General features: G+C 40.7%; 1 protein-coding gene across 2 annotated transcripts; it reads left to right on the plus strand.

The window, feature by feature from the left end:
- Positions 1-11,689: 11,689 nt before the first annotated feature.
- NME8 (NME/NM23 family member 8) lies at positions 11,690-26,557 on the plus strand. 2 transcript variants are annotated; one of them, XM_061367952.1, is made up of 15 exons: positions 11,690-11,745; positions 11,841-11,898; positions 12,648-12,754; positions 13,234-13,305; positions 14,300-14,416; positions 14,998-15,064; positions 16,903-16,982; positions 18,576-18,668; positions 20,903-21,051; positions 22,024-22,202; positions 22,854-22,998; positions 23,843-23,950; positions 24,824-24,975; positions 25,515-25,659; positions 26,266-26,557. In XM_061367952.1, the coding sequence occupies exons 1-15, from the start codon at positions 11,713-11,715 to the stop codon at positions 26,486-26,488; spliced, it is 1,728 nt and encodes a 575-aa protein (XP_061223936.1). In that variant the 5' UTR covers positions 11,690-11,712; the 3' UTR covers positions 26,489-26,557. The 2 variants fall into 2 exon arrangements, with proteins under 2 accessions (XP_061223936.1, XP_061223937.1); XM_061367953.1 differs by having other exon boundaries at positions 11,713-11,745; positions 11,841-11,889.

The following is a 26,557-nucleotide window of genomic DNA, read 5'->3' on the forward strand; positions in this document are numbered from 1 at the left end:
TACTTGGCCCTAACAACCAAACTCCTAGGTCACCCCTCTGACAGGCTCAGATGAAGCACTCAAGCTTTCTGCTCTTCCCATCCCACACATACTTGTGATCTAATGTCCAGTGCTTCACAATTTGGTATTCATGGCCTCATTAGACATTTATTATTCGTTTGGAAATATTTACAGTACCTGAGCCACACTGGGCTGTACAATGCTGCTAAGCCCATGGGGAAAGACCCGGGTTACCTGGGCTCTTTGAAAGGAGAGAGGCAGAATTCACCGCACACAACAGAGGACCTGGTGGAGAGAAGTAGTTTAGTCTCAGGTTCTCCAATATGAATTCCCCATCACACAAGTCACATAGCATGAAGAGGCAGAGTGCGCTTGAAACCAGTCTGCTACTGACAACACTATATCCAAACATAAAAGCAAACACCAAACCCAAGGGCACGAGGACCTGGGGTGAGCTATAATCGAGCTGCTTCACATTTCAGGTGAGCTGCTTTGTTGAGGTGCTTCAAGAACTTATTTCTTCCCTGTCCCACCCCATCTTCAAAATGCCATTTAAATCAGGTAGAAAAGCACACAGTGAATTCTCATGGCTGCATCAGTCTTTGTGCCCTTCCTCACAGAAAGGCAATCTTCCATTCACAAGTTTAGATTAGGAAGTGATGGGTTTAGAGTAGCGATCTTTACATAATTCTCTCCTTTATATGCATTTGCTTTCAACTGGGAGAAAATACTAAGTTAGCATGCATAAGATACATACGTCAACGTCAACTGACCCAGCTCTCCTTTTCCTCCACTTTTCAGTATTGCTGCAATAGACAACGTTGAGGCGCATCAGTGCTGACACTTATTCAGTTAAAGCTCTGAGGATGCACACCAGTGCATCTGCAATATTATCATTCTTTCCATCTTTCCCTTCTGACTGAGCAGACAATACGGTTGATGACAGAAAGCCTGGTTATGCAGAAAGCAGTTACTAGCAAAAGGAGCAGTTCAGTAAGTCATGAATAAAGATTTAAACAAAAACCAGAACCTATAGTTATAAACAGGCTGTAGATCAGAGCTCTTTAGAAAGAAAACCCTCATTTCAATTATAAGTTATTCTTTGACTTGATCAGAACTCAGAAGACGAGAAGTATGCACACATGAGCTACAACAGCCTGGAATCCAGGGAGGCAGGCTGGCCTCTACAAGCTGAAAGACATGAGAAGGTAATAAAACCACAATCCAGACTCGGAAGGGAAGGCATGGGATCAAGAAGTGAGGGAGCAAGAATCTAACACACACACAGACTGAAGAGAGATGTTTCCTCCTCGCAGACGTGAGACCGCCACCTTGTGGCATCTTGTTGAACAACATCTGAATCTAAGTTGCTTCTGTGCTGAAGAGGGGGTGAGAACCGCTCGGGTAGCCACGCTTAGTTACTGCATTTTGGGTTCGTATTCCTGAAATTACTGTGCTATAAATCGATAAGTATATCGATAAACTATGTTACAAATCGATAAATATATCGATATACTATGTTATAAATCGATAAATATATCGATTTCCCCAGCATACAGGAAAACAGAAGGTGATTACGAATTTCCTCAAGGCTTACTATTGGGACTATCACTTTTTCACCTCAGATGTCTTTTTGTTTCAAGGGAAATCTCAATCTTTTCATAGAAGGCAGTCCAGGAAGTATGTATCAAACTGCTGTTGCGTTATCATTACACACGACCTGTAAGTTTATGAGAGCTACCGACTGCCAGTTCTTGGAGCTGCTGCATGGGAGGACGCCTTCTCTGGCAGTCTCTCCAATGCAGTTAATGCCACTCGCTGGATCTCTGCTGCCAGTACAGGTTTTCCAGACCTCCCGGCTCTGAGGAATGAGCTCAGGACATCCCACTCAGTTCAATAGATTTGGAACCTAAGATTATGACAGAACTGAAGCTCCAAATAAGGTTGGATGGGGCTTGGAGCAAGCTGCTCTACTGGAATGTGTCCCTGCCCATGGCAGAGGCTGCAACTGGATGAGCTTTAAGGTCCCTTCAAGCCAAACCAGCCTGGAATTCTATAAAGCCTACCAACTCCTGCAATAGCCTGCCTGTCAGTAAAGATCAACACCAACCTGCAGGCAGGCTAGTTTGGCATTAAACTACTCTAAGCAGTTGTATGAGTGCTGCCTTCAATGTGCTGGCATAAAATTCCAACGTTTGCAGGAAAATATGACAGAAGGAAACACCACAGAACACAAAAATCCAAGAGAAAGTCCCATTAAGGAGCTTGCTCTGAAGTCTGTTAACTACATACCAAGTAATAAAGTCCTTTAACAAAATGCCTGAGGTGTATCTGAAGGATCCCCCTAGATACTGCAAACTGAACAAATCCAGAACCCAGAGTTTATCACCTTCTTTTTCCCCTTTTCCAGCTGGTTCTTATTCTAAGGGCAAAACATCTCTAAATAAAGAATCTGAGCTACTGCAGGAAGGGAGAAGCAGTGATAACTGCACTGCTGCTTGCCTTTTTGTATGGTATCACATGTCTATCACTTCAGAACAGTAGGAGAAAGTAAGTGTGAAGTTTTAGCACAAACTCGTTACTGTTCTGTCAGCTGTCACCATCTCCTCACCCCACTCCTCCACCATTCATATTTCTCTTCAGTATCCAGTTCTGCTGAGGTACGAACACCATTCACAAGGAGAAACTATATCATTCTTTAAAAACCTCCTGAAATGGTTCATAGCTACAAGCCTTTGATATTAAGCACATCACATAACTCCCTGGTCTTGCTGTTTCCTACACCTACAGTCACAAAAACCCAGGAGTACAAACACTGAGCAGGATGAACTGGGCAGCAATAAGCAAAAGATGCAACTTCATGCTATGATTTTTAAAATATACTTATTATGTTTGTAATTACACATTACATATTAATATACTTATGTAATTATGGTGATATACAATCATAGGTGGCTTGGATTGGAAAAGACCTTAGCAACCTCTAGTTCCAACCCCATGCCATGGGTAGGGATGCCTCACATTAGACCATGTTGCTCAAGGCTCTGTCTAACCTGGCCTTTAACACTGCCAGGGATGGAGCATTGATCACTCCTTTGGGCACCCTGTTCCGACGCCAACACACACCATAGAGCTGCCCTCAGAAGACACCTTTGTGTCTTTGAAACAGGCTTATGATTCACACACTGCACAGCTGAATCTCTGCACTATGCTCCAGGCATTTCTAGCAACCCTGGCAACTGCTGTGGCAGCAGGTAATCAAAACATGCACATATCTGCCTTCATTCTGAGACATACAGGCTCATTCAACTGGCATAGTTACTTTGCCTGTTGAAAATAGCATTGAAGAAAATCTCTGTTCCCCAAAAATGATTGAAGGACTCAAAACAGAGAAGGCTTGCAAGTGGCACTACTCATAGCTAATCTCATGGATGTCAAATCTATTTCATTTATGTATTAGGGTGTTCAAGATAGACAATTATTTTTTTCATAGGATATTTCTATAGTTTGAAATATGAATACCAGTTTTCCAGGATGCTTATTCTTAAAAGGATATGTATATTGACCCTACGTTATGACCTTACAAATGATTCCTTTTCAGGATGTGTCAGCATTTGTTGGCAAGTTTATTGGGGTTTTTCGCTGCAGCTGTTTTAAAGGGTATACATTCAACTTCTCTTAGCATTTCAAAGGACACACTTGTGAAACCTGCAGGATAAATGGTGTCACTAAAGCAATGATTTGTATTCCATTCCAGCAAAGGGCAGGGTGGAGGGAATACAAGCCAGCAATCAGCAGCAGGAAGGAAGAGCAGGGCATAACTGGAAAAGTGTAGCAAATTCAAGGCTGCTTTTCTGAATCAACGTCAAATGCTGACAAATAATATGGCTTTCTGCCTGTAGGTTTATATTCTGACTGCATGCATGTGCATACACAGTTCATACACAACGTTCCTGTGCATTAATATAGGGAACATTACATTTATGTTATGCTACAGCTTTCATGATGTATCCTCACTCAGTTTTCATCCCAGATATTCTCCTCGCCAGTGAAATAAATTAATCTGTCTTTTTAAAATGTGTGTGATACGGGGTTGACATCATCCCCACACCCCATGAGAATCCAGTGTTGGATGGTTCCAGGCTCTTTAAATCAAGCTGTAGTAATACCTGCTGGCAAATTTAATCTAAAGCAGGTCAAAGATGCTGGTGGTAGAGCTTTCTATGCCACAGAAATTTATGATGTTTGCTATGTTTGCAGAGGCATGTAAAAAAGAAGAGCTATGAAAAAGTGATGAATGATCACCCCTAAATCTTTGGAGTCTCATGCTAAAAGTATGCGACTTCCCATGAAAACCAGAATTTGCCTCTTCTGGTATGAAGTCAAAGTGCCCAGCACACACCTGTGAGCAGTTATTCACCCTCCTTAACTGTTCTTAATTCCATTTGTTGAGGTGCTTGGATTAGTTCAGACTTTAACAGAAATGCTCACAGAAAAAGAAGCATCAGTTCTGTAAGTCAGCCCAGTCCTGAGTGTTAATCCTGTTGGAGAGGGTTATGCATACATCCCTCATCTATGCAAGAGTAAAATACTTATTAGACAGGCAGTACCGCATATTCTCATGAATTTTGGCCATAGTTAAACCGACCTTCTTATTTTGTGGTGAGAACCTTATTTCAAAGCCATCAGTACAGACTTTCCAAGATCTCATCTTCCTTTACCCAGCAGCTAGGCATGAATTGAAAGCATGGCTATATTAATTTCTATAGCAATTGCAGAGTGGGAAACAACTGCCCAACAAGCAAGCATACAAAAAATAGCTACCACAGGTTCCTGCTTCCAAAAGAAATTGAGAAAACTTTCTTCAATCACCAAATTGCAAGTTTCAATGTTTGCCATATTCAATTCTATGTATTTATAGCAGAGAACCCATTATTCATGAAGAACAGAAGTACACAGCAAGTTTAACTCAGCAACGTTTCAAAGGGCCATTTAACAACTGCAGTCATTGATTATGCAGAGTTTTTTCCACAGCCTGTTGCCCAAATTGTCAGCTTTTACCTTAATTCCTGAATTTACAAACTCAATAAAATTGTCTCCATTTGAAAAAAATAAAATAAAATCTACAGTGGCATTTTTAAGAAAAAAAGTCAGAAAATGACTGAAACAGAAGGAAACTTTCATGTGATTTTGAAAAACAAGTATCTGAGACAGGCAGTAAATCACAACCTCAAAGTACAAGGGAACCTCGAGCGACTGCAGTTTATAACCATGCACATTATTAAAGTACCTCAGAAGAAACAAACAAACCATTTATAACAAACGAACACAAGCAATTTAAGATGAGGGAGAGCAGACCTCGAGGCAAGAAACAAGCACTTCTGTTGCAATCTGTCCTCTGTCTCCTTGCCCTTTTGTGGTTGAGGAGCAGTACAAATGACGTCCTTTGGATTGTTTTGAGCAGCCAGATGAGCATCATATTCTTTTTCAAGACATTCAGTTGATGCAGTAAGGAAACCTCCACTGGGCATGAAGAAAGCTTTTGCCTAAAGATACCTGGAACCCATCAGTGCCTTCTGCAGATAGTGCACCCTAACTGCGACTGTCAGATTTGTATACACTGATGCAAACCCCTCTCTTTTTTGCAAGGAAGATTACACAGTTAACATGCACAAATTAATAACAAATTGCTAATTAATCACTAAAAACCCCTACCAACAACAAGTTAGAAAGAACTCTGGTTTTAATGATGGGCAAAGGAAGTCGAATTTCACAGATGCTGTTTCAAACTGCTATGCACATGGTGGGGGGGCTTTGTGCCTGCTGATTAGCTAAGCTGCTCTGCTGCAGTTGCTAAGGTCTTTATTGAATGACAGCTCTATTAAATTGTATTTCTTGCACACTGGTGAATCAGTGAGTGAATGCTATGAGGCTGCCTCTTGTTCCTGGTCATGGATGGAAGTAAAGGACTGACATTACCCCAAGCTGTACATTTACTTTGTACATTCTGTCTCATCTACCTTTCAGAAGCCGAGTTTTTCCCCTGGAAAGGATTCAAAGAATACATAAAAGTTTTGATATCGCATCAAAATCCAGCTGGCTGGCAGAAAAAGAGTGAAATTGTTGGCTACCAGATGAATAAGAGACCCAGACACATGGGGAGAGAGGGAGAAAAGGCAAAGACTTTTAGGCAAGCAATAGTGTTACAGGAATTACTTCTCTTTCAGTCACTGGAATTATTTCATGCCTAGATCTGGCTGCTTAACAGACTTCCTGGCTTCCTTCTTCTCATATGCTAGGGAGGCACATGGCATTTATCTTTCAACATCCCTGATGCAAAAAGTGTGGCCTATGCCAGGTGAAAGCTTGTCTGCTGCTGGCCTGTGCAGTAGCTCTATATGCAGATGCATGCTGCATACAAGCCAGGACTTGGCATGCATTAAATGCGTTGAACCAGCATAAAGGCTTGGATGTTAAAGTGACATCTAAAACAGCATCTACCATTTAAAATGCTTCTGAATGTGACACCAACATTCACCATTTCTGACTAGCAGTCTTGTAAGGATTGGAGTATACTTCTGAAGGTTGGATAAATGTTGTGATTCCTGCAGACATTGTTTTATATAATGTGTGTGTATATATATCTCTCTCTCAATATATATGTGTTATATATATACACACATCAAATTGTTTAGAAATATATAGTCTTTTTTACTTGCATGAATTGGATCAGTTGGAAAGAGCATCATTTTTCTTCCCACATCAGCTTGAATGACTACAGATTGAGGGAACCTTGACTCCTTTGGCACATCCTTTAGACTCAGCAAGTTAACAGAACTGTGTTCAGATTCAGCCTCCTCAATGTGATCTGTTCAGCTGTGCCTGCCTTGTGTGCTCTTCCTGCTCCTAAACTAGCCACTGCCATGCTTTTCCATTTAAATGACCACAGTGCCAATTAGGAGGGAATTTAAATACAAAACCAAAACAAACTCTTCCGGCAGCCAAATTGTGGGACAACTGCTTCACTGCTTTATTCATCATGGCCATAAAATGTACCTCAATTAGTCTCTGGCAAAGATTTTAGTGGCTATTTTACTGAGCTGCTCAGTTTCCATTCCTATCTTAGCAAAGGGCAGCACTGCATATACTACAGAATTTACCACCTTATACAGCAGTGCAGACACTGGTCGGTCCCATGACTGGAAACAGCATATTCTGCCTGGACTACAGCACAGTTCAAGCATTCATGTAACTTTCCACCTTATTTTCAAGTCTGGTACTGTCTAAAACCCTAAACCTGTCCCCAAGCTCATTTTCGTGCTCACCTTAATGTATCAAGATGATGCAATTGTCTGATCCCCTATTTTTTCTGCCCTGCTGAGATTTACTACCCTGAATATGCTCCAGGTTTTCACATATACCTGTTCAGATTGCCTCTGCAGCTGAAGATCTCTCTATATATTCCACACTAGCATTCACAAACCTCTCTTTTGTGGTACAAGATGAGCAAAAAGTGTATGTATTAGTAACATCCTTCAGGGTTATCATTCATCTTGTCTTCAGGATGCACCTAACACTGACAGAGCTAGGCCATTCTCTGTCAGTTCCATTATGCTAGTTACTATTTATGGGCAAAACCTGCATTAGTTACCCCTCCAACCTCCACAGCTGTAACCTGTAGCAGTCTTGGACTGCTTTGGGAGTTATCATGCTGGTGTGTCATGATAAGTCCCTACAAAAATCATCTCAGATTGTTAATTTATTTGGTGCTGTTTTTTATTTATGAACATAGTTCTACTGCACAGAACTATTGCAGCACCAGCGTGCGCAATGGAGATGTGCACTTGTAAGCATCACTGGAACTTTCTGAGCCATTTCCCTCTCTTTCTGCTTTCCACAAGGAAGAGAAGAAATCAGAAAGCTCTTCCTGTGCTGTCAGATCCATGGTCGGCTTGTGTCTGACCCAGGGAAAGCCTGGACACACACACAGGGCATTCAGGTTAGACAGGCTGCTCCACAGCCAGGCTGAGGACAGCGCTGCAGAAGAGCTGGGAAGGTCACACATCCTCTCATTATGAGCAGTCCCAGACTGCATCCTGGCATAGAGGCACACCAGGACACATCCAGGGAATACAGCAAGGAAAAGACATGAATAAGCTGCAGCACCAGCATCCATATAGACTAGTTACAGAAGAGGTGGTTATAAATGAAGGTGATTAAGGTCTCCAGTGAATTTGCTAGCAGGCAGTCATCACAGTTACATAGGCACCAACATCCAAGCATGTACCAGGGCACACAAGAAGACTGACTTGCAGGGATAACCCATCTCTAGTTTCATCTCGAGGTTAAAAGTCTCAGAGATGCCTACAACTGGTTTTCATTATTTTGTGAAGGAATGCTACTCATTTGAAGCTAATCACTGCAGGCATTAACAGCTCATGACAAAGAGCAGACCTGAACTCGAGTGGGATGCACAAAATGGAGTCAAGTACTTTAAAAGTTACTCAGAAAAGTTATGCTGTCATTCATCCTGAATCCGTTCTGTTTCATCCACTGCACTTTCCAATACACTTACAGAATCATTCTGATTCAGGAAAAAAAGGCAGCAAATTCCTAACCCCTTTTCTCTGATGTCCACCAAAAGCTCTGCTCTGGATAAGCTAAATTATCATTCAATTCATTAATAATTGTACACAACTATACACTCTAACCTAAAGAAACATCTTCTCATTACACTTATTGCACTGAAAGCACAGACTGGCAGAGGTTTTTGGCAGTGTTTATTATTGAAGCCATCACACAAAATCACCCAGCTGCACTGAAACTGCCCACATGTCATTTTCAAACCTCATCCCAGGGACTAAACCCAGAAGCAGTCACTCCTCAGCCAAATTCACTGTCATGCAATGTGACCAAGTATGGAGAAAGGAAGAGATTAAAAATGAGGAGCTGGAGAAAATACTCTCCCTTATTCAAGGCCCTTGCCATTTAATTTCCTTCCTAGGGCAGCCCTGATCAGGTTTATGCCCAACAATTACCAGACAGTAACACACAGAACTAACTCCTTACTGAACACTGATAATCAGAAGATACCACAGCATGAGACCCAAGAGGAAGAGCTGAAGATGCTGATAACCAAAACAGACGACACAAACTCCAATCTTCATTTCCTACTCGCTTCTAAGTCTTGCAAACCCCCTGATGAGGATGGGTGCAGTGAAAACCAACTTCTTTTAAGCCCGATATTTTAAAATACCCAATCCCCTTATATTAAACATTTTGTGATACCCAAAGCATACACATAATCCATTCTAGCAGAACACTTCAAGAACAGGCTACATCAGCACTTTAACATTTGGGACATGAGCATTACCTCATCCTGTATTCCTCTTGAAGGCATTTTTCCTGGTGTTCCTTAAGAAAACAGTCTGGAGAAAGCAGGGAGTGGTCTGCAAAGGAAGCCCAGAGCACACAGCCTGTGTTTTCAGGCTTTAACTCCCCCATGGCAGGTGGGTTAAATATCTCATCTTCTCTAGTCCTTTCTTGTTTTGCAAGCCTATTAAGGTTTCCAAAGCTGTTTTCCTCCTTCACACAGGAAGAGATTATTCAGGAGCACTGCCCCACTTCCAAGCAGGTCAATGCAGTTTATACCAGTTCCAAAGGTAGACTTTTCCACAAATAAAAGCAAGTAGGAAGGGATTTAGTGTTGGCTATACAAATGCATTGTTTCTGATCTGAATGCAAAGCCTCTCTTGCCACTGAATCAAGCTAATGCAAGTTGGTTGAGCATAGCAGAATCTCAGCATTGAAAACACCTGCAGCTCTGTGGAACATCACCTCCTTCACACTGCTGCAGAACGAGCGTCCATCAGCTTGGGGTGGTTTACCAGTGAGCAAGAGCATCTACTCCAGCTCCTTTAAGTGCTGCTACTCTGCTTTGTTCTTCTTATTAGTTTTAGGGAATAAACCCAAGTTTTCAGTAGGGGCTTTGCATGTTTTGGGGAGCAGCCCCAGAAAGCTTAAGAAAAGTGACAAGAAAGTCACTAAAAATAGATTTTAAGTGTGATAGATGCACATAACAGCACTTACAACGCCTGGGCAGGGCTTCAGAAGTAAATTGGAAGCACAGATGGTTTATAAAGCACAACAGCGTGCACGTGTGAAACGTGAACAGTTCACAGACACCTGTGTTTGATTTGCAGTCATTCTTCTCCTTCCAAACAGAAACTCCCCAGCTGGGATGCCTTTAAGAACTTATCAGTATATATGGAAATAGCCAGACCATGCTCTGGACCAGTTCTTTCTACCTGAATAAATGAGCTTTGCCTTTATCTGTTGTGAGTTTTGAGCAGATTCACAGAGGCTCAAACTGGTACAGAATCATGGAATGGTTTGGGTTGGAAGGGACCTTAAAGCTCACCCAGTTCCAACCCCTGCCACAGACAGGGACCCCTTCCACTGGAGCAGCTTGCTCCAAGCCCCTGTGTCCAACCTGGCCTTGAGCACTGCCAGGGATGGGGCAGCCACAGCTTCTCTGGGCACCCTGTGCCAGCGCCTCAGCACCCTCACAGGGAAGAGCTTCTGCCTAAGAGCTCAGCTCAGTCTCCCCTGTTTCAGTTTGAACCCATCACCCCTTCTCCTGTCACTACAGTTCCTAAGTCCCTCTTACAGAACCATAGAATCACAGGCATCTGAGAAATGATGCTGTGAAGCGATGCTCTGAAGCAGTGTGTTCAGAGGCCAGCACTGAGTGCTGTTATTTGGCTTTCAAGACCCTCCTTTGGCCACCACGGCTTCACCCCCATCATCTCACAGTTTCCAGGTACCACAGTGAAGCTGGACTGCTGATGAGGTTCCAAGATTCATTTTCTCACAATTCAAAACCTAAGTTTGGATTCCGCCTGTGAGGGGGCGTGGAGAGAAAGAGAGGAGCCACAGCACAGGAAATGGTGCTGCTCCCCTGAATCCCTGCTTCCCGCAGCTCCCTTACTGCTCCCCTCTCAGCTCCCGGTGCAGTGTCAGCTCCAGGCTGGAGAAAAAGGGAGATGGAGCATCAGGAGGGGCTGGGGCAGGGCAGTGGCCCTAGGGAGGTGGTTGGAGCCGTTAGGGGTGGGTGGTTGTGGGGCACACCCAGCTCAACCGCTGGTCCAGGGCAGGGCAAGGACCAGGGCAGGACAAAGGTGCCCATCTTGGGGGTGAGCAGCATCAGGGCTGTTGTGCGATGGAGAGTGCATGAGTACCTGAGCATCCTGGTGATGGGGAGCCTGAGCTGGAGCGTGGCTGTGTTCACTTAGCAGTGTAGAATGGCTGGGGTTGGAAAGGACCTTCATTATCTGTGTTCCTGTGTGTGTTTGTGTGTGCACAAAGGGGTGTACACGTGCACTTGTGCACATCCAGGCGTGCTCATGCTGAGCCTGTCCCTCTATAATGGAGGTGCACGTTTGGGTGCGTGCAGAGGATGTGAGTCTCTGCACCTCCTTGTGGACACATGCGGGTGTGCACCGGTGTGCGAGCTGAAGTGAAGCCTTGAGAATCAGCTGTATATTGCCTCATAGACAGGGTATAAACTGCCATTGCTGCAGGGGCTTCAGCTGAGCTCATATGTAAGGGAATCGGAAGGCAGTGCTGTGTTGAAAACTATAAAACCAAGTTCTTTTAAAAGCCTGTTAAATATGCTTTGTATTTTGATACGTTTCCTATAACCACAGGGAAATGGCAGGCAAGAAGAAAGAAATCCAGCTCCAGGTATAGATTCTATTTACTTGAACAATTCTAGAGATTAATACACATTTTCTCTCTCTCCTTTAAGGATATTAAAATGTCAATTCTTTTTATTTCAGAAGCAAATAACCAATGAAAACCAGTGGGGTGAAATGTTGCTGATGAAAGGTGTAGTAGGTACTCTCACTATTTTCTGTTTAATCTCTCCTGAGGACATGTACAGGTTTTCATACATCCTATCATCTTTAATAGGTAGTGGTCATAAATCTAGACTAGCACCATATTATCTTCTAAATAAAGGTTATATTAATATAGTTATAAATGTATAAATAGTGTTTATTAACATACAGTCTTCTATGGTGAATAAATATTTGTCACAAGTCATACCCATTATTTTATCTGCTGTTATACACTGATGATCAGAAAATACCTTCCCAATGTGGTGTTCTGCATGGCAGGGAGTTGTAGTTAGGTAGAGAGAACAAATCTGTAATGGGATCATAGCTACACAAGAGTAGCTCTGGGAAAAACATGATCTGCATGGGCTCAGGGAGGTAAAAATCATGTAGAATAAATAAGATTGAAATAGATATAAATAAGATTGAAAGCCAACAGTGGGGAAAGAAAAAGAACCATTAAAGCAAAAGGAATATGAGAGAAACGGGGTGGTCTGAATTAAGCATCTCAAACAGTATTATGAAGTAGGCTATTGGTGTCAAACATAATTGAAATGAAAGAGGAAACTGTGATGTATTCACTGAACACATTGATGTATCTGTGGCGCATACACTGACCGAGAGGACTAAAAGCTGCATGTGAACACTTGCCCTGCATGCGTGTGTGTGCTCCAGCACACTCACAAATATATTCCATTTGATAAGCTCCACAAGAAGGCTGTTTTGTAATCCCAAACTATTCCCTGTCAGTAATAGATGTGTATCAAGCCTGGTGTGGTCCTTGCAAAGCTGTGCTCAATTTATTCAGGAAGCTGAAGAGCGAGTTCAGTGAAGACGATGTGCTGCATTTTGCCGTGGTAAGGATGGCAATTCCATGGGGAACTCCTTTACTTTTTGTTTTAAATAGATCTTTTTACCTGTCTGCACAAACAGAGCTTTCATTTTACTGTCCTTATACCAAGGCATCATAAGTTTGGCCTGGTTGCATCTTCTTCTGCATAGCTCCTTACAAGACTTTCTTTAGGGATAGACTGGGAATGGCAACCAATGTGGAAGGAGCTATAATAGACAGGGAGCTGATATCCCACAATATTTTTCTTGATAAGATTGCAGAAACATTCAAAAGCCAGTTTTTATAAATGTATGCAGGTTTTCATATATATATACATACTTTTATATATATATATACACTTTTATAAATATATATATGGAACTAGATTATCTTAAGGTTCTTTCCAACCCTCACATTTCTATGGTTATGTGACTCTCTCTCTCTCTATATATATATGTATATGTATGTACATGTAAGTAAATCCTCTTCTTCATCCTACTTCAGGCAGAGGCTGACAACATTCTGGCTCTGCAGTCATTCAGGAACAAATGCGAACCTGTGTTTCTGTTTTGTGTTGTAAGTACACCCCATCAGCTTCTCTCCATGTGCTGCCTCATTTTGCCTTAATTGTTCAGTAGATTAAAAAGAAACAGGAAGCTGTAGAACACATACCTTTACATTTTACAGTGCATAAGCCAGTATGTATGCCATCGGATGTTGTTTACTTGAGGCTGGTTTTCATGCCTGATCTGTGGTTCTCAAGCATCGCAGCCACAGGAGATTTTGGGTAGCCACAGTTGGGGTAGTTAGTAAGAAATCTATGTAAGTTTTCCAGGGTTGCCTCACATAAGTTGGCTACACTGAAATGGGTATTGATACATGCTTTAACCAGGGAAAAAGAGGTTCCATTTCCTGACACTTGAAGAGATTTCAGATAAACAGCTAAAACTGCGTTTTTCACATCTGGGCAATTGGAACAATCACATGGGTTTTGTCTCTCAGCAATGGATATAAAAAGCCTCTTCTCTTAGAATGCCACTGCAGAATGATGCTCCCTTAAGAGGCAGTGGTTTTTTGACTTGAGGGTGCTAAGTTTTGAATCTAGGATCTGAGAACAATGATACTCTCAGGACACTTCCAGATTTGGATCTGAATGCTTCCAAACAAAGTTAGCAGCATCTTTGATCACCAGTAGTTCGCTTCACTATCTCCTGAATGTGGCAGAGCACTCACTGACACATCATGCAAATAAAAAGATAGAAAACTCCATGTTATGGGAATTAAGAGCTAGTAAATCCCATCTTTTGCATTTACATCTGACTATATTATAAATGATGAGCCTAGAAATGAACATGAAAAATTAGGTAGAGAAGGAAGGGAGGAAGCAGAAGCAAGAAAGGCTCATTCTGAACTACTAGAGGCAGTAGTAGCTTTAGTATTCACTTCAGTGGGCATAGAAAGTGGTCCTGCTGCTGGAAAACACAGCGAGATAAAGCATGCTTCAAAAATCAAGTAAAAGTGTAATGAGAGCAATGAGAACTCACTGAGAACGTTCTTTTCTCTTTTACAGAATGGCAAAATCATCTCGATCGTGAAAGGTGTCAATGCTCCTCTTCTAAGTAAGAAAATAACAGAGCTAGTGCTAGAAGAGAAGGCAATTGCATCTGGACAGAAGGAGCGCACCCCGGTACTCACAAACCTGATACTGAAATAAATGAAGTTTTATTATGCTTGCATGTTTTCTCTTAATTCCTATGATAAAGGGTTTGGTAATGTTTAATTGTTTGCATTTCTTTTAACAGTAAAGTGATAGATGTGAGGGTGGTTTGGCTTGGGTTCTTTTAGAGATTTCCATTAAATAGCACTTGGTAAAAGCTTCAGAAGTTTACAGATTAGCCTATTAATGTAAGAAATAAGAGATGGACAGCGTCGTTGGCACATGAAGGGTTTTAGTCAGCTTTCATTCTCCCAGGACTGTTTTCTTATTTAACTTAGTGCATCAGATGAAGCAAAGACAGGGGGAGCAGTTATGGCTCATTGCTTGATTTAAGTAAAAAGAGATGAAAGAGCTCCACTACAGTAAAGGAAACTTTTAACGCTGTAGCTCAGTTAGGGAAAATCAGGTTGCCCAAAGATCTTTCTCACTTTCCAAGGCAGCAAATACATTCTAACCTTAAGGTAGAACTGTTGTGAAGACCTGACAGCTGTGCTTGGTGGCTTCAGCTTCACACTGGTGATGTACTTTTACTCTACTGGCAATTGCCTTAGGTAGAAGAACTTGTTTTGCATGAAGAGAAACCACCGGAAGAGCCTGTTGAGGAGACCACACCTCAGGGTAAATCTATTTGATTTGTCTTAGAAATGTTAGCAGGAAGAAAAAGAACTAATATCTCTTTAGTTATCTGATTAAGAATTGGGTATGTCAAGCACTACTAGGCTCCATTGATTGAGTCAGTAATATGGGAGGCTGTGGTTGAGAATATCAAACTGACAGGAAGCTTCCTCTTGTAAGGAATTAAGATATCAGATTGTCATCATCAGTATTTTCACCCCTGCTTTGTGAGCTTTCAGCACTTCAGACACAGCAGCAGTGCTGCGTGCCAGGCAATATTCCTGTGTAAAACCAGTGCCTCATAGGCATTTCTACACAGCTTCTACACAGTTATCTTTGCACTTTTGTTCAGGTGGGGTTTGTTAACCCTTGGGTGTTTTACAGGAATACCAAGACAGGGACAACCTGAGAGGATTGGGAGAGTTCATCCATGAAGGAATGGCACGCTTGCATCTCAGATTATTTTTAGTTGAGTCTTTCACCACATTAAAGATCTAAAGAACAGGTTTACATTACACGAATCCATGACAGTAGGGTAAGATTCCAGAAAGACTGAAAATAAGCACCATCCTGTTTGTGGGTCTCATAGCTACAATTTATCTCAAGCTTTTCACGAGCTGGGACCTACATCTTTTCTGTTCTTATTGTTATCTGTGGCTACTGAATATCCCTACTGCTCCATACGCACAGAATGCCACTCATCAGCACTGAGATGGAATAAACTCCTCCATCCTCCTCTTCTTTCTGATCTCGCCTTTTTTTCCCCTGTGAGAAGGCGGTAGATCATAGTAATGGATTAAGTTGTGCCCCTTCTCCTTCCTCTTCCTGCCTTTATTGTTTGGTTCAAGTGACATAAGCCTGACCTCAGTTTTAGCAGGTATTTTTTTTCTCATAAGCCTTCCAAGGCTTAGTAGTACAGCATTACAAGTCATATAGCAATTATATCCAGACTTCACACTAATCCACAGCACCTAAATGTGTGACCAAATCAGGGAACAGACATGTAAGTTTGGGATCAGCTTCAGGGTAAGGGATCCCTCAGAAGCCATAATACACTAATATTTCATGGTAATATTCTACTTAAGATATGCAGGTGCCTATGAGTGTTCCCTTGTATTGGGAATTAGTAGTAGTCTGGTGTTTCTGTTAGAGCTACCAGAAAAGTTCTCTTACAGGGATTGAATTACATTCTAATGCTTAACTCTAAACCTCTGATCCTGCAAAGGCAATGTAGTTCGTACTCTTTTCTGACCAATTTCTGTTGTTTTGCAGGGATCTGTGTGCTACGGATGCTGTAACACCAAGTCTATACCTCTTGTTTTAAACATTACATGGTGTTAGCAAGCATGTGTTACTTCAACAGTTATTTATTGCCAATTACGTCAGCATCCACAGTGCTAAGAAAAAACAAACATCTACTATGCAAGAATTGCCTATTTTACTGGAAATCTCTACAGATTTTCACTTAATTTTCCTTAGTAATACTCATTCCTTTCACATTTCTAGTCCCATACATACACAGCTCCCTAGACAAAGCATTCATCTTAAACTGCAGCTTTCCCATCCCATGGAGCCACATGTGAACCATTTCTTCCCCATATTACCCAGAACACCAGTGCTTTGTCAGGAATGTGGATTCCAGGCATAGCCAAGGACAGTCCTGCTCTCCAAGACTTGCTTTAAGTGCTGGAGTCACTTATTTTTTGGAACCACTGTTTGGCCACCTTCATATTAAAATGGAAAACTATTCAGAGAAACCCGCTTCCAAGCAATGGTAAATGTAGTTCTGCATTTGCCTTGACAAGTGTATCCATTGACACATGATTATTTCCCTTTTACAGAAAAAGTGGTCAAATATTCTCTTGGTATTATAAAACCTGATGATGTCTCAGAGGGACACGTAGAAGAAATTAAAAGCCAGGTAAAGACAATTTGATAAGATTGATCCATGCTACTTGGTTAAGAGACATAGTAGCAAGATGCAAGATGAAGTGGATCTTAATTTATGCCTAGGCTTTAGAACAAGATCTGTTAACAGTTCTCTGTTAAGGATGATATCAGCATGATAATTTTTACCTGAAATAATATGGTGTTCAGACTGATGCTACTGCTTTAATATTTTATGTCAGTAGATGAGGTATGATGCATGTCGTGCTAATCACCAACACATGCAATCTACATACAGAAAAGTGTCTTTTTTTCCCCTCATGTTGCAGCAGAAATGAGAACCAGAGAATGGGGTGGTGAAGTTAATTCTTCACACAGTGTTTTGAAGGCCTGTAGACACATGTAAGACAGTTAACCAGTTCTTTATGGAAAAGAGTTCATGTGCAGACACATATGGCAATACATAAAAGCATGCAGATGGTGAGGCTGGTTCACGTGCACTAGGAAGTGTACACTAATATTTGTCACTAGTGCAGCATTTACTCCTGAAGTAAGAACGTGAATCCAGCAAGTATGCAAGGGCGCATCCAATGGTTCAGTATTTGTTGAAGCCATCACACAGTGAAAGAGTGTTTTGCCTTCCACAATACAATGCTATAGTAATGCTCGTTTCAGTTACAGGAATTTCTTACTCTTTCTGTTACCAAAAAATGCCTCCTAAGACTTTATATCAAGACAAATACGAGTGACTTTTGCAGGAACAATGATCAGTGCTGTAGAGCTTGTTTCTGCAATTACTCTGCCCTGGCCAGAAAGGAATGAAGCTCAGGAAAAGGCAAAAGGAAAAGCAGGCAGTGCTTGAAAGCGATTTAGCTGGAGCTGAGCAGCTGCCAGTTGGCTCTGCCTTTGCCCTGTCTAATGAGGGGGGTACTCACCATTTTTCCACACTCAGCAGCATCATAAGGGCTTTTAAAGAGCAGCATGTTGGTAAACAGATTAATATGGGCATGTGATCAGTACTGGCACTGGGTAGCGCCTCTGTTGTTTAAATGTCAGTATGGAAAACCTCATACAAGTGGACTATGAATTTTCATATAGGACACGCAGGTCTGCATCTCTTCCACATACTTGAATTTAGTGCAGTGATGCAGCTTAAAATAGATAAACAAAAATACAATCTATTTTACGGTTATCTCCTTTTCCTGAAGCCAAGAACTTCAGCCTAATACAGCTGTTGATAAGTACGCATTTACATGACCACTATGATTATTACAGAGGTTGTAATAACATTTTTAGAAGTGGTGGCATGCTAATCACAACAGTTACAATGAGTTTATTTAATGTTAAATAAAAGGGATTATTAACATATGAATGACTGCATAAATTGAACTGCACTACATGGTTCACAACCATTAACTTTAGGGGCATTGTAATAGTGAAATTAGCGAAGTGCTTTAAAAAGCTGGAACTTCATCTTAGGCAAAGGCAGCAATTATTTGGAACATGCCAGAGCATTTTTAAACTGAAGGTAACTTCCAAAACCAATCAATCTTTAGCATTACAATAACGTGAGATTTTATGTATATTCATTTTCAAATGCCACTGAGTAATAACTAAATAATTGCAGATTACAAATGCAGGATTTAGCATCGAAGCAGAAGAGGAGAAAATGCTAACTGAAGAGCAAATCCGAGCGTTCTATGCCTGTAAAGCGAAAGAGGTAAAACAAACTAAAAACCTAAACAAAAGGAACACGTAAAACATCATTTTAGCTATACGTGTTTGCAAATCTCTCTTATACAGTTTTGGTACATTGAAGAACTGAATTAACATAGATTTAGTGCATAGAAAAAAAGGAGATGTTCTCTTTCTCCTAATGACTCATACAGATATGGCTTGATAGCATTCTAACATTCCAACTCAATTAAATAGAACTCCAATTAAATACCAAGAGACTCTCCAGTTCTTTCTGTTATCAGAATGTGTCTGGCCCTAAGCCATGGCCGTAAACATAGGTTGTTAGGTATGAAATGCAGCACAAACCCAAGTCCAGTGTTATCTTTATGACAGGGGGTATCTGTTTGACACATACTCTTCCAGCCATAAAATAGTATATTTGACATTTTTTCTTCTTTACAGTGTTTAGCACAGGGTAAGACTGGAAATAAGCAGTGAAGTTCATTTGTCCAGCCCTATCCTACATTAGGACAGTGAGACACGGTGGTTCTTACTGAAACTAGAGGACAAAAAGGAATCTGGTAGTAATCACCAGATTCCTGCACTATGGTTTAGAAAGGAAGTAACAGGGAGAGCTTGTAAGGAATCGTGGGAATCTTTGTTTTAGTGAAGGTAGGACTCTAGTTTAGGCAGACACAGTTGTGAAACAGAGATAAAAATGTCATCTTCTTGGGAACAGCAGCCTAATTTGACATTAACTAGGTGTAAAGGGAGGTGTGGGAGGAACTAAGAGAAAAAGCATGCAGTGCTCGATATATGGCAGCACTGCTACACCACGGCAGATACTAGTCAACATTAGGAGAGGGAGAACAAAACTACTATAAACTACCAGAAGCAGTTGAGGTCCCTACGCACACTGAGAAGCCAATTATTTGCCATTCTTTAAGTGTAACTTTAAGCTGAAAAACAATTATGTTAAAGCGACAATAGGAACAGGGTGCCCAGAGAAGTGGTGAATGCTCCATCCCTGGCAGTGTGCAAGGCCAGTTTGCACAGAGGCTTGGGTGACATGGTTTGGTGTGAGGCATCCCTGCCCATGGCAGGGGGCTGGAACTGGATGATCTTAAGGTCCCTTCCAACCTAAACCATTCTATGATTCTATACAATACAGATTCCTTTGTGCTCAGTGGGCAAATCATCCCTGATTTAGTACCCTGCAAGCTTGCTGAAGGTCCAGAGGCTCCCTGTTGTAGCAGAATGGAGACTCAAGGCAAAAGACCTTCAGATATATTTGGAAGCAGAAATTGTTTCTTTTCAGTGATAAAGCTGGGTGATCCAGGTCAGCCAAATCTAACAGCCACATCTATTTCTTCTAATACAAGCAAGTGTACTCTTGAAGCCACAAAAGTACAGACACTCCTTTGATGTATTTCACTAAATGGTGTCATACTTGTATAGATTGTACCTCTTATGAGTTTGTTCATCTTGCAAAACAGGTTAAATATGTGCATAGGTACAAAGATTGAAAGAGAAAAGCAATAAATTGCAAGCATACATTGGAGTATTTAATCCTCGTATTATTACAGGAAAAACGTATCATACACAATGAGATGAGGCTGACTACTAAAGAAAAGATCTATTCAAATATTAAAAAGCAGAGAAGATACTTGAGGAAGTTTTAAATATTGAAGGATAAGGTGACATGCGAGGCAAGAAAGATTAAAAACTCACAACAGCTACAGAAAACACCTTCTGCTGAAAATGTACATTTATAGCACTGAAGGTTGAGACTGAAGGAATGAAAATAGCAAAGAGAATGAAGGAAAAGCCTACAAATGTCCTGCAAATATCTCCATGTTCTCTATTTGCACCCAGCTACGTGGAGCTTAGTTGCAATAATTATGCATAGGACTGTATTGCTGTTTGTTGTGGCACACTGCATGAGCTACTGTGAGCAGAGCATTGGATCACATTGAGTTTCTAACTAATTTCTTTCACTCTTGTCATTTGCATATTAACCTGATAGAACATGTGCTACTTTCTTAATGTAGCCCTATGACTTCCTTCACCTCAATTAAGTTTGGTTTAGGTATTTTATAATGTTGGCTCAAATGACTGATCAAAACCATCCCAGTTTAACAGGGGTCTGAGTAATGTGTATGCGAGAGCCAGTTTAGAACAGGAATTAGGAGTTACTTTTGAAAGGATGGTTGTTCATTTCTGATGATAAACTCAACATTCCTGCAACTCATAGAGAAAAAAAACTATGTTTTTTAGCCCGATTTTGAAGATTTCCTTCAATTCATGCTAAGTGGACCATGCCACATTGTGATCATCAATAAAAAACACCCAGCTGATGCTATTCCTCACTGGCAAGAACTAGATGAGACAAGCAAGAGCATTGATGAGGCTGAGAAGCCAGACAGGTAACTACCAGTAGAAATGTGTAGATGTGATTCAGTTGCAGTACCCAGAGCACACCATAAACCAGGACACATTCTTACAGAAGCTCAAGGGAGAGTAGGGGATGCCTGAAGCATGTTGTGCTCCTTGGGACCACTCCGTACAAGCTGGCAAGCAAGGGGGGGGGGGGGAGGCGTTTGGGTTGTGTTCCCCCACCTTCACGATGCATAAAAACATTGTATAGATTAGCTGTTCACAAATATGGTATCTTGAAATGTCTGCTTTTCTCCTACACCAAGTATGCATTGAGAGTTGTAAAGATGATGATAGTGGTACACATGGCATCAGACAACAGAGTGCTCAGAAATTCAAATAGCAGATCAAGTTTTATGTTTAGACAACAGATTTGCTTAAAGCAGCATGGACTTAAATCCTATGTTCAAAAAAAAGAACTTGCTGCAATTATTGATATTCCTGTTGGTGCCTGCTGTATCCCTTCCTGCACAGACTCCCACAGAGGGGGAATACTGCATTTTCTGTAGTTGGTGAAGAGTGACTGTATTTACATAGCTAAATGCAGGCCAGTAACAATAAGAAGTATCTCTGTTAAAGACAAATCTGTAGTGCTATCAGTTTCATGATCACATTGCATATGAATTAAGAACAATCCTTTTACTGATCATTCATCATCACTGTACACTTGACAGTTGTAATTCTGTCTAGTGAAGCAGAGAAGCTATTTTGAATCATCTAGAGGGGAGCTAGAAAACCTGCATGGCTGAGATTTCTCTCTCATAGCAAAGTAAAATTTGAGACGATGAATAATTCCCCTCTCGGAAGCATTACTTCAGCCATGAATCTGATTTTAATGGAAAATTAGTTTGGGATTCAATTATTCTGGTTTGCTAAAGTTGAAGAAAGTACATCTTTACAAATCAACTGTTAACACAATGTATGCAGCGACTTAAATACTGTGTTACTTTGCATGTCAATAGGGGGAAAGAAACTGTGGAAACTGGGGCTCTATTAAATGTATGTGATATGGAAGACAGCATAGAAAATGCCAGCAGACAACTTGCCTTCTTTTTCCCAAATTTTGATACCCACAAGACAGAACAAAGAACGGAAAAAACTTTGGCCTTAATCAGACCATGTCTCCTAAAGGAAAGAAGAGGTAAGTGTTAATCGCTGCGTTCTCTATCTAGGTTATATAAAAGCCCTCACATTTTGAATATGAAAAATCCCAACTCTATCAATAACATGTTCTTAGGTTATATTGTCTCTACAGTGATCTTTGCCAGGAACAAAGTGACATGGTTCATGTTTTTGCTGTATTGAGAACGTACACATCAATGCTGTTTTGCTCCCTGGGTTGATTGTTCAAGAACATCTTTAGACTGTATATGTTTCTAGAAGACCCCTCAGAGAAGCTAACATTTGCAAGGTATAGTATAGGGTTTCTAATTCCCACCATAATAAAGTAGCTGATACTGTTCCTGAATGCCAGGTCCAAGGTAGATCAATGGCAAGCTGAAAAAGATCTGAACCAGGGTGTTCTGTGCTGCACAACTGGAATATGCAGTGCTGCACAAGGGCAGGTCTATACAGACAATATTAAATCAGGAAATCTACTCCATTAGCACAAAACTCCATCCAACCAAGTTTACTTTTCTTCTCAGGCATGTATTTGCATTTCTTCCTAGATTTTAGATAGCATTTTTATTCCTAATTGGAGCATCTCTGTACTTGAAATAACCTATACACAGAAGCTATGCAACATGAATGAATGAATAGCAATTTTGCATCATTTCAATATACTAAACAGATTCAATCCTGCAAAGAATAAAGGATGATGGCTTCAAAATAGCAATGCAGAAAGAAATCACCCTAACTGAAGAACAAATACATGAATTTTACAAAGAACATGTAGATCAAGACTACTTCCCAGTCCTTCTAGAGCAAATGACCAGGTACTCTGAATGAAAAATGAGAATGTGGATCTGTAAATAAGACTGACATTTTCACAATGAATGATTAGCCTCAATAATACACAACACAGAAGATACCAATGTATCTGAGAGTTTAGTAAAATGCAAAACAGGATCAGACAACTGCAGGGAATGAGACAATTCCCAAGTAGAGTGGGTATATATGTTTGAGGGGAGGTATTTGTAGAAATTGGTTTAATTGTTGAAAGCCTTGGCCAAAATTTAATTTATATATATATTTTACTAAGGGTGATCTTGTACTCTCATCCCTGCCCATGGCAGGGGGGTGGAATTAGATGGTCTTTAAGGTCCCTTCCAATCCAAACCATTCTGTGATTCTGAATACATGAGGTTCTAAAAACCTACAAGCTACTCCACATGCCTGTATGTAGGAAGTTTAAGGCAGCAGCCAATTCCATTGATCTGGGTGAAATCAGCTGAGCTCTGCCCCGCAAGAAGCCTTTATCCAGGCTGTGTGCTGGACTGGGGAGGAAAAACCCATTATGTTTGGATATTGCCTTCATAGGAATTGGGGGTATGGCTGATAATTAGGAGCTGATCAGCATTTTAGTGGCTAATAATAAAGATACAGCCCAATTCTAGAACATTCCTGCTGCTGTAGTAGCATTCAGTCACTTTGAAATTCAGATTTATGTTTAAGCCCCATAAGGTTTTATCAGACTGTAATTGGTTAAACAGAGATTGGGTTTAAAATCCTCCAGTACCAGGCTTGTTTTCCTAACCTGCTCTAGGTGCAATCAAATGACTTTCACAGCTTACAGAGAGTTTAGTTTTATCTCTTAATGCAAATTTTCCCATCTCACAGTGGTCCAACTCTGGTACTTGCTCTAACACGAGAAAACGCTGTAGCACGCTGGAGAGAGTTATTAGGCCCAAAGTGTGTTGAGCAGGCTATGAAGGAAAACCCAAACAGGTACTACTTACAATAGTAAAGCGTCCTTCACAGTGTACAATTTGCTTCCACATTCCTCATCTCAATGAATATTGTATTCCAACTGGTGTAACTATAGTGCCATCCTCTGGGAGCTAATATGTATTTCTGCAGTTTGTGAAGCTTTTCTTGGAAGAACTGCCGCATTATGCATAGAAACTATAACATTTGTTGAGCAAAAATGGCTGCTAAACATATGAAAAGGGTATTAAAGTGAAAGGAGATCTATTGAATCTAGAGTGAGGCTTCCCTGCCCTGGCAGGGGGGCTGGAACTAGATCATTTTAAGGTCCTTTCTCATCCAAACCATTCTATGATTCTATGAATCATCAAAAAATACTGGTAATACCTTGTTATTATTGCCTTTTTTTCCCCCCTTGAAATAGCACCATTATTTTTTAGAACAGATGCTTATTTTCTCAGCTTAACAAAAACCTTGCATCAGCAGAATTTTTACTTGTGACTAAGTTTCTCCTACATATTTCATAAATAGACATCCTAGTTTTACCTGCTATTGGTAAATTTCTCTAAGAAATTACTACTGCATCATCTTACCTGCTGTTGGCAGAAAGGCTGTTTCATCAGGAAAGAGCTGCTCTTACCTTGCTTATATAACCAGATGATAGCTGGGAGGGGTGGTGTTGATAGATCAGGTGGTTAATTTACAAGCTTGTTCTTTTTGTAGGTAATGGAGGTTGTCTTTACAAAGAGATCATCAAGCACTTATGTCACCAGATCAACATTGATTTATATTCACTGGGTTAAGGCTAGTCAAATAGTTAAAGCTCAAAATGGTTATTCCTTTAAGTAACTTTAAGTTATTCCTTTAAGTAACTTTACTGTTTTAATTACTCAGTTTACGTGCACGGTATGCAGTCAGCAACCTACCTATTGGTCAGCTGCATGGTAGTTCCACACCTGATGATGCTCAGAAGGAATTAGAATTCTTCTTCCCACAGGAGCACACTTTGGCATTAATTAAGCCTGCTGCTGCTGCAAAACATAAAAGTAAGTGATCTAGAAAGGATAGGCTATGTCTATTGATGTAATTTCTACAAAATATTAGCAGTAATTCATGTCAGATACATTCTTTTTATTCCCTGGAATATTTTTCCATGCAGAGAAATGCTTTTACAGGGCTTGCATACTTCATAGTGAGGCCTCAAATGTGATATTCCCTTTGCTTAAGCTCGCTATAGCCCTTTCTTCATGAGAGGGGTGGTGAACTGAAGTGAGAGAGTGCTTAGCTAAGTTAAACTGTTTAAAAGCCAGACACATATGCAAACTAGCTGCCCAGCATCCTTCTAAGTCAAAGCAGAGAGGCTTTGCAAATTCATGTTACTTATTTCAGACAGGAATCTCTATTGCACAAAAGGGGTCACTGCTCTGTTAGATTTTTAATAGCTATTGGTGATTTTGTTTTTTCAAAAAGCATCTAGTATTTTCTGAAGGTTTAGTTTGGGGAGTTTTCAGCATCTGAACTTTAAAATGATTTTTGCATCTAAACCGTTTCAACCAAGACTTGAGTTTGGTTGTTATCCTCCCAGATGACATCTTGCAAAAAGTGAAAGATGCTGGATTTACCATCTCAAAGATTAAAGAAGAATCTTTAACTCGTGAGGTGGCTGCACAGTTTTATAAGGATCACAAAGGAAAACCCTTTTTTGAAGACTTATTGTCCTGTATGACTGAGTAAGTGTCTCATTATACAACCCCGAGGTATGTAAGTGCACATCAAACTTCCCATTTACAGTGCCAACAGAACAGGCTACACCCAAAGTGGGCTGAGGACTTGACACTCTGACACTCTTTCTGTCAAGTTTAGTGGCTGCAGGTATGGAGAGCTCTCCTTTTAAAAGGAAGACTAAAATTCTTTTAAAACCTATGGACAGTAACTACTGGGGGGGGGTGATTGTTATGTTGTTGGGTTTTTTCCTTTCTCAAGAAAAAGGAACTGATTGCTGATGGGATCCTAGTTCTTCTCATGTAGGACAAATATCTTCCTTATAATGTTGTTAGTATAGCTGTCGATAAAACAGTATGCATAGTCTCATTTCAGAAATTATTGGCTAAGAGACTTTTAGGACAAAAAGTACAAATCCAAATAGCTGATCATCAGAATAGTTTTTGCTTTCAAATCCAAGATATTGTCTTAAAACACTCAGAAGCAAACTTTAAACAGTTTACCAAAATTCGGATAGAATAATGCTTATCATAACCCTTCATGGTACTTCTGAAGTCAAAACTAAGCCTGCATCTTAGAACAGTGTAAAAAGTTTCCTTACATTGATTTTACAGGGGCCCATCGGTGATAATGGTCTTAACAAAGGAAAATGCTGTGGAAGAGTGGAGGCATATAATGGGTCCAGTCGATCCAGAAGTGGCTAAAGAGACCTCCCCTGGATCAATTCGAGCTCATTTTGCACAAGATATTTTGTCTAATGCTGTTCATGGATCATCAACTAAGGAACATGCACAGAAAAGCATTGAGTGTGTATTTGGAGAGCTCAATCTAAATTGAGCGATTAAGATCCAATTGCTGAAAACTGATGTTCAGGTCATTAAATGCATTTGTCTGCCCAACCACCTA

The sequence above is a fragment of the Neopsephotus bourkii genome, unplaced genomic scaffold (genome assembly GCF_033783945.1).
Source record: "Neopsephotus bourkii isolate Nb327-2 ecotype Australia unplaced genomic scaffold, CSIRO-AGI_Nbou_v1 NB_1417, whole genome shotgun sequence".
NCBI lineage: Eukaryota > Metazoa > Chordata > Aves > Psittaciformes > Psittacidae > Neopsephotus > Neopsephotus bourkii.